At 40.4% G+C, this 9023-nt stretch overlaps 1 protein-coding gene across 1 annotated transcript; it reads left to right on the forward strand.

Moving 5' to 3' along the window:
- Positions 1-3297: 3297 nt before the first annotated feature.
- Positions 3298-5728, forward strand: LOC103518535 (ubiquitin-conjugating enzyme E2 H-like). The gene is made up of 2 exons (XM_026830297.1): positions 3298-3353; positions 5340-5728. Exons 1-2 carry the CDS (start codon positions 3314-3316, stop codon positions 5570-5572), a joined length of 273 nt encoding a protein of 90 aa, XP_026686098.1. The 5' UTR covers positions 3298-3313; the 3' UTR covers positions 5573-5728.
- Positions 5729-9023: the final 3295 nt, after the last annotated feature.

Here is a 9023-nt window from a genome sequence, read left to right on the forward strand (position 1 = left end):
CTGGGCATCTTCGAATAACGTGTGATTATTTGGTCTGAAATTGTCGGACAACTTGTGATTATTTGGACTGTGGAATTGCTGGGCATCTCTGATAGGTTTTGGTCAAAGGGCTGGCTTCCCTATTCTTATGAATGTAAGTACCTATGCGCCTCTTAAAAAAAAAAAAAATACTGGCGAAAAGTAGAAGAAGTTCGATAGCATAACGCTATTGCAAGGCAGATTTTGACCACGGAAGTCATTTTTCATCACACAGGAATTTCAAAATAGTGATTTTTCCTTTCTTCCATTCCAAGCTTGTTGTTTCCTCGACACTGATTTATACACTCAAGATAACAATATGTTTCCATCATGAATTCATCAGAGATCAGTAGCAGAACAAATTATTCGAAGACTTCTACTTGGAGAGGATCTTGCTTGATATGCAAAGCAAATATCTTCCAGAGGAAACTATACCTGTCTGGTGAACACAATTGCAAATTCCGTGTGTGGTGGGCGGCTCAAGCATTTGGTAGAATTATTTCCTCTTTCGGACTGTCATTTGACCCAGACCCTGTGATCTATTTCTAGTCATTCCCAGAGCCACATATAACAGTTATTTACTTCAAGATAAAAGATTTGAGCTTCTGCTGCTAGCCTTTGTCTGAAACTCTGAAAAGTCTCAAAACAGGCCCCAAAGTTGCTAGATTGACTTACGCTAGATCCCTTGAAGATGACGTAAAAATGAAATCATAGAACTGGTCTTTCATGTGTTGTAATTACCTGGAACAGAGTAAAATGAAACAATTTTATAAAATTGGTAAAAGAAACACATACATTCAAATGGCCTGCGTTGCCAAATTGTCTTAAACACTTCTGCTGGGATAGGACTGTCCTGTATATCAGCAAAATTAACAAGGTAACTTTCTTCTATTCTATTCTAAACCTAATAAATTTGTTGGACCGACTACCGACTATGATAAAGAGCCGCCAAAGATGATAGATATGTCATAAACGAGAGGAAATTGATTCTCTCCAATATATGGGTAAATACTAAATACCAGTAGATTAAGGCCAGCCACTTACTATCGGACAGACCTCACAGGTACACATGATCAGGTCTACCTGATAGTGAGTGGCTGGCCTAACTACGGACGGACAGCGTAATATCTACTGTACTTCAGCATCAGCAATTCATAAACCCAGCCAGGTCGTCGTAGGGCCGATTCCTGCTCGAAGTAGATTTATCCTTAACAGATAAGGTTCGCTATTGGAACGGCTGTTTCTCTCCTATCCTGTCTTCCTTCTTTCGATTCGATTTCAAGATGATAAGACGTCAGCAATAACAGTTCCCTCTATCAAATCTCTTGAAATAATAATGATAATAAATCCATGAACTCACATGACGTGATGGTAGTATGGTAGTATTATGTTAATGCGATCTCTCCTTGATAGTAAGGTAGTATATTTCTACCTTGGTGGCGTAGTGGTCAAGACGCTCGCCTGGTAAACAGGAGGGCGTGGGTTCGATCCCAGCCGAGGCATGGAATTTACACATTCCAATTACCTACAACAACAAGACAATTGAAGAAAAATTATACATTGTTTCAGGAAACTTTAGTCCCATCTTAGGACGTATCTGGAGTCAGAAACTCGACATCTTGTTCCACTACAGGAATACTCCGATTGCTGAGGGGAAATCTCCAGCTGAGCTTCATGTTGGAAGAACTTTACGTTCCCGATTACAGATGTTACAACCTTCAACACGTTCAATGCCTCCTTATCCTGTTGCTGTGAATACGAGAGAATTCCAAGTTGGACAACGAGTACTTTCCAGACATGACTTGGGAGCAGACAAGTGGAAAACAGGAACGGTCACGGAGAGATTGGGACGTATTCACTATTATGTTACCGATTTTGGGATCTTGCATCTCCATTTAAATTCCGTGCAAATTCAATTGTTAAGATATACGCTTAGATAATTCACAATTAAAAAAAGAAAAATCAAGGTTAACATTAACATAGATATATGTATATGTAGAAGACGAGCGGCTGTCGTCTTCAACTTCTTCAATATTCCAAGCAAACATGACTAATAGATACACTAAACTTAAGTCTGACGGAGATAAATAACGAACAAAGATATTTATACAGTTACAATAATAATCATTAATGAAATAGAAAGCTTATATTATATTATATTTATTTTAGCTTACAGAATAGTTCGACAACACAAGTTAGTAAGTACAAGAGGGTAGGTAATAATCAAAAAATCAAAACACTAAACTTCGTAATATCACTTCGCAAAGACCTCACAACTTCCCGACCGCTAGACTATAGTTACTCTTTACAGACGCTCTCGAGGATAACTCTCAATCAACTCTTGTTCAGTAGTGTTCAGTCAATCCTCCTTTTTGGGATCTAGGGATCATACTCTCCCTTATCCCCTCTCTGTTCCAAATAGTCGCTAGGGATGAAGTGGAAGGGGACTCAACCGAGTCAGGTATCCGGGTATCCATTATGAAGTCCTGTGGATTGGAGTGTTGGGGAAGTCTTCTGACTAACCTTATGAGTTTATTTAATATACCAGGTCCGGGTATCCGTTATGAAGTCCTGTGGATTGGAGTGTTGGGGAAGTCTTCTGACTAACCTTATTAGTTTATTTAATATACCAGGTCGATATTACTACTGCGTAAACCGATGGACAATTGGATAATTAACAGTTATATTCTTTTCTTTCTCTCCCCAGGCCTGAACGAGTTATGCGTGAAGTTCTTCGGCCCCCGTGACACCCCCTATGAGGGAGGCGTGTTAATAAGAACATTCTTTGAACTTGAAGACAGTTAAAGATAGATACAGATACAGCAGAAGCTGCAGTAGTAACACCAGCTAGTATGTGTTGAAGATCATTAAAATTGAATAAGACACTCTTGTTTGTATTTTTATTGAAGAGGAAAAAGAAGAAGGAGGAGGAAGACGAAGAAGGAGGAGGAGGAGAAGAAGAAGAGGAGGAGGAAGAAAAGAAGAAGGAGGAGAAGAAGAAGGAGAAGAAGAAGAAGGAGGAGGAGAAGAAGAAGGAGGGGGAGAAGAGGCGCACACTTACATTCATAAGAATAGGGAAGCCAGCCCTCAAGCCAAGACCAAGTTGACCAGCCCTTATTAGAGATGCCCAGCAATTCCACAGTCCAAATAATAATCCCAAGTTATCCGACAATTCCAGACCAAACAATCACACGTTATCCGAAGCCAACCCGTGATTTCCACTGATGATTAATCTTTCACCGATTAGAATCAGCAATGAATCAGCTATTTATCCAAATCCCCCTCCATCGGGTTCATGAACAAGATATACCACCCCAACATTTGCGAAGGGTCAGGTGAGTGAAAAAAACCAAGCACCTTGCGTTTCTCCCACTTCGCAAAAGTAGCACTATCAAATGCCTTTGAATTAAGCCGTATTTTATTAGCGAGGTGTGTGGAAGGTGAGGGTGCACCTACCCGAACACTATCCGTTCAAATCCCCCTCCATCGGGTTCATGAACAAGGTGTACCACCTGTTGTGTATCCACCCAGTATTTACAATCACCAGTCCACTCTGTATTCTGGTTGCTAAGGCAACATCTCAATAGATAGTTTTCCCTGCCTTCCTCTCTTCCCTGAGCTTTTTCATTGTCGTGAATTTTTCCAATAAAACATCTTCGATCTTACATTTATTCTTCACTTTACATATTATGAGTTCTTCTTCGTTCAATAAAATACACAATACTTTTTGGCGACGAGGATAAAGCAAAGTTTACGTGCCACTTTTTTTGCCTGTACAATTTTTATTCACAATGAGTTTACCAGAAGAAACTGCTGCGATTCTGAAACAGTTGAAAATTCAAGGGGAAGTTTTGCAAGCTATTCTGAAGAATCAAGCAATTGCTGCTTCTACAAAAGCAAATAAAGAAAGTACATCACCTGGAGCTATTGTAAGTCATAATATTACGTTAGAAGCTTTCGATCCCGATGAAGAGGATTTTTCGTCCTACAAGTGGAGGTGTGTGGAAGGTGAAGGTGCACCTACCCGAACACTACCCGTTCAAATCCCCCTCCATCGGGTTCATGAACAAGGTGTACCACCCCAACATTGACGAGGTCTCAGGTGAGTGTCGCCCCCCCCCCTTAAAAGAAAAAGAAAAAAAAAACAAACAAAACAAACAAACAAAACAAAAAAAAATACAACACTTTGCTTAGGCCAGCCAATAACTATCGGGTACACCTGAAAGGTACACGTGATACCTGATAGTGTGTGTGCTCATTGGGTATCAGGAAGACCTGACAGGCGGACCTTTTCAGCCGTACCTATCAAGTCTACCTGATTGTGAGTGCTGGCCCGCAAAAAAAAAATAAAATAAAAAAAAAAAAAAAAAAAAAAAAAAAACACTTTTCCCCGGTTAAAAAAAAAAAAAAAAAAAAAAAAAAAAAAAAAAGAAGCTAATAAAATATTTTCTCAGATATTTCCAACTCATATATCAAACGCAAAACGGGCAATATTCATCATGTGACTTTTAATTACTTTCCTTATCCTAAAGGAAGGAAAGTAGATAATCGGGTCAAATTTTCGATGGTCAGATTTTAGTCCCAAAACACGTTTTTTTTTATTCAACCAACGAAATTCCAGTTTGGACTTGGACACTTGCTGCCAACTGCCAAGAGACAGACTCTTTAATACCAGAATTAAAGAGTCTCTCTCATGTGAAGGGAGATATTTTAATACATCGGTTTCTGTGCCTAATAGGGTTGCCAACTTTTTTTTCGGCATATACGGTACAAACTAGCAAAATGGTGAAAAAATACGGATTTCCCGATTTTTACCCGAAACAAAGGTATTTGTAATTTAGTACCTATCCCAAGGATATTTAGTACCTATCCCAAGGATAGGTACTAAATTACAAATAATCCGTTTTTGAATGCGTGTTACTAAAAATCACATGCTAAAAGGCTGAAAAATACCTACTTGTCTCGCGGGTTTTTTTGTTTTTCGTACGTACCTACCTATCTTTTTAAACTTTTTTTTTTTTTTTGTAATTTTTTCTGTTTATTAGTCAGTTCCCGTATTTTCCATAGATTTGGAAAAAAACCGGAACAAAGGTGTGTTCCGGCGGAACATTTGATTTTTGACAAAAATACGATTGTTCCGGGGAAATAACGTACGGTTGGCAACCCTAGTGCCTAATCACCATGGAATATGCTTTGGCAGTCAGGGTTTTTGAAGTTGAAAATTCATATCTCCTTGGTTGGAAAAAAAAAACAGCTAACTCTCGACTTTACCACCCAATGTTAAAATCAGGGAACCCTAAACCGAATATCTTATATTTCAGGCACGGTCTGTCTCAATGTGATTAATCAGGAGTGGACCCCGCTGTACGATCTGTCCAATATATTCGAGACTTTTCTACCCCAACTACTCACCTATCCGAACCCCACTGATCCGTTGAATGGGGATGCGGCCGCCATGTATCTGGATAAACCGGACAAGTATAAGGAGAAGGTAAGAATAAATGCAACTTCTTTGTGTTATGTCACAATTTTTGTGCTCACTTCAGCATTGTAGGATTTTCCTAATAATATCTCAATAATCCTAACATCCAGTGTTTAAGTACCTACCATGCTGGCACCGGAATCGAACCCGGGTCTCCCGCGTGCAAGGCGAGTGACCACTATGCCGTGGGAGCTGACTAAATACTAGCAGTTTATGGCTAAGAGGACAAAATGACCGGTGCCAGCATGGTAGGTAGTAAACATTGGGTGTTAGATTAGGATTAATGAGATATTTGGAAAATCCTACAATGCCTGCAGTGTTTAGGATTAATGAGATATTTGGAAAATCCTACAATGCCTGCAGTGAACACCAAAAATTCGTTCTCGGACCGACTGGCTTTCTCCTATTCTGTCCTCCTTTTGTCTTTGATTTTCTGACGATAAGACCTCCGTTGTTACAGTTCGCTCTGTCAAACCACTTTGTTTTATATTCGTCTCCAAGGATGGAAATCCTCTTTATTTAACTCTCTCCTTTTCCCTTTTTTTACTCTCCGTTATTTCTCTTCATCCCTTTTCTTTTCTCCCCCTACATTCCCTTTTTTCTCTCCTCTTCTTTCTCTCTTTTTTTCGTCACCCCCCTCTTCTCATCCTTCTCCTTCTTCCTCCCTCCCCTCCTTTCCAGGTTCGTTCCTACATCCAGATGTACGCTACCCCCGACTATTTCTCTTCATCCCTTTTCTTTTCCTCCTCCCCCTACATTCCCTTTTTTCTCTCCCCTTCTTTCTCTCTTTTTTTCATCACCCCCCTCTTCTCATCCTTCTCCTTCTTCCTCCGTCTTTTTTTCTCTTGAGGTTATATTGCTATTTAACCTCAAGAGAAAAGAAAGTTAGACAATGCCGACTTCGATGAAGTGATTTTAAATCATTACATGAAAGTAAAATAAAAAAATCATAATAATAAACTGAATATTGAACAAATTAGGTAGGTACATAGGTACTGATTTTCTTTAATCACGATCGAATAAACTAGGGGCTAAAAAATTCCCGGAGGGACGGACCCAGCTTGTTTACTCTCCGTTATTTCTCTTCATCCCTTTTCTTTTCTTTCCTCCCCCTACATTCCCTTTTTTCTCTCCCCTTCTCTCTCTCTTTTTTTTCATCAGCCCCCTCTTCTCCTTCTTCCTCCCTCCCCTCCTTTCCAGGTTCGTTCCTACATCTAGAAATACGCTACCCCCGACAAGCTAGAATCAAGGGAATCCAAAACCCGTGACCTCTATCCCAACGCTACCTATCCTCAATCCAATCCCAACATTAGCCACGTTCTATCCAATCCTGGCCAAGTTCACATTCATGGCTTGTCTCAGACTAGCTCTGCTCCGCAAGGTCCGCGAGGCTATGTTCACCCACAACCAAATCCTGGCGAAGTTCCCACCCATGGTGGAACTCAGACTAGCTCTACTCCGCGAAGCTATTTTCACCCACAACCCACTTCTGGCGAAGTTCCCACAGATGGGCTTTCTGGCCGTGTTCACAAGGCTGATAGCGATCAGTCATCAATGCTTTCTTCGTGCGAAAGTTCGCTGAGTGATTTTAGTGATGATGGATCTTATCGGTAGTTTGGGAAGAAGCTAGGAAGAGAACAGTTTGGGTCTAAATTATTTTTGTGTTGAAGGTGATATTATACATGCTTGAGAAATTTTTATATTAATAAAAAACCCCGGTGACTGTTTGTTCAAGTATCTATAGCCCTGCTTAGGGGGGGGATGTAGGACTTACTTGGATTTAGATCTCAAAATAAATAAGTACAGCTAGCATCTAGTAACGTGAGAATATAATGGACAGTACTGTCTCAGACTAGCTCTGCTCCGCAAGGTCCGCGAGGCTATGTTCACCCCCAACCGAATCCTGGCGAAGTTCCCACCCATAGTGGAACTCAGACTAGCTCTACTCCGCGAAGCTATGTTCACCCACAACCCACTTCTGGCGAAGTTCCCACATGGGCTTTCTGGCTGTGTTTACAAGGCGCTGATAGCGATCAGTTATCAATGCTTTCTTCGTCCTCAAGTTCGCTGAGTGATTTTAGTGATGATGGATCTTATCGGTAGTTTGGAAAGAAGCTAGAAAGAGAACAGTTTGGGTCTAACTTGTTTTTGTGTTGAAGATGATATTTATTATACATGCTTGAGAAATTTTTATATTAATAAAAAAAAACCCCGGTGACTGTTTGTTAGGGGGGGATGTAGGACTTACTTGGATTTAGATCTCAAAATAAATAAGTACAGCTAGCATCTTCCTTTATTTTATGTGATCTTTCTGGGGGGGTTTTCCCTCTCGGCCCCCTAGTTTAGGAATCACTGCTGTAGTTCTTTTTCGTGCTTTGTATTGGATTTATTGGGTGTACGAACTATCTCAAATATTTTGGTGTGTATGGTAAGCCGTTGATCTCGGGGTTCTTTCGGCTTTCTTGGATTCTGGAGTGCCCCAAGGGTTAGACTTGTGCCCCCGGGGTTAAACTTGAGATAGAGAGGAGATTCGTGTTGGTTTCGGTAGTGACTAGACAGACGAATGCCTTCTGTGTGTACTGCCCCGGGAAGTCTAGTCCTGAGCCTTGTGCGTGGTTAGGGTTGAGAAGATCCCTAATAAGTTGAATTAGTTCTGAGCCTTGTGAATGGTTAGGGTTCAGAATATCCCTTCCAAATAAGTTGGATTTTGTAGTGGACAGGATTGTTGGGGATTCTTAGAGAAATGGATGATGGAATGGGCGAAATTTGTCGAGAATTTCATCATGATGAAAATGGTTTTCTTAGACGATCTTTTTGTACATGATAAAACTAGTCAAGGTCATAGGTTTAAGTTGATGGGCCGCCGCCGCCATGCCGCGGACAGATATTAGATTGCTCTGTAGGCCGCCAAAAACCCTTCGCCTACTTGCCATGCAGAGTTAAACCTTAACAAAAGATAAAATCGAGCTGTCGTCCTGTCCATGACTTTTCAACTAAAAGTCATGTTACGTATGTAAGTTATATTTTTCTTTCGAAATTTTCACTCTTCTGAAGCTCGTTTCCGTTCTTTTGGTGTGAATGTGTGATAGCGTCAGGGTCCTCTTTTAAGTTATGAGTGCATAATTCTCAAGAATAGTAGAGCACAAAAAGCATACAAGTATGCACCTAAAATTGGGTGCGATGTTTTCGGTTTTGAATAATATCCCGAACGTTCTTGACAAGTGAGTTATATTTTTCTTTCGAAATTTTCACTCTTCTGAAGCTCGTTTCCGTTCTTTTGGTGTGAATGTGTGATAGCGTCAGGGTCCTATTTACTTAGTTATATCGTAGCTACCGCCCCTCGCTGTGTAGGAGAGAGGGACTCAAGGAAGATGGTAAGACCTTTGTTTTCTGGTAAGTATTATCTGTTGTTTTATCAGAAGTTAATTAAATTGGGCAAAAATGGCCTAATAGTCGGTGGCCTAACGTCAAAAAAGCTGCATTTCGTCAGGAAAGCACCAAATTTGGCATGGACCTTTATTTG

Source organism: Diaphorina citri, unplaced genomic scaffold (genome assembly GCF_000475195.1).
Source record: "Diaphorina citri unplaced genomic scaffold, Diaci psyllid genome assembly version 1.1 scaffold2235, whole genome shotgun sequence".
Classification (NCBI taxonomy): Eukaryota; Metazoa; Arthropoda; class Insecta; order Hemiptera; family Psyllidae; genus Diaphorina; species Diaphorina citri.

What these genes read in the sequence shown, in the direction of transcription:
- LOC103518535 (XM_026830297.1), top strand. Translation starts at nt 3,314, where the DNA reads ATGAACAAGATATACCACCCCAACATTTGCGAAGGGTCAG. An exon ending in CAACATTTGCGAAGGGTCAG is followed by an intron (nt 3,354 to 5,339) that starts GTGAGTGAAAAA and finishes CTTATATTTCAG; the next exon opens with GCACGGTCTGTCTCAATGTG.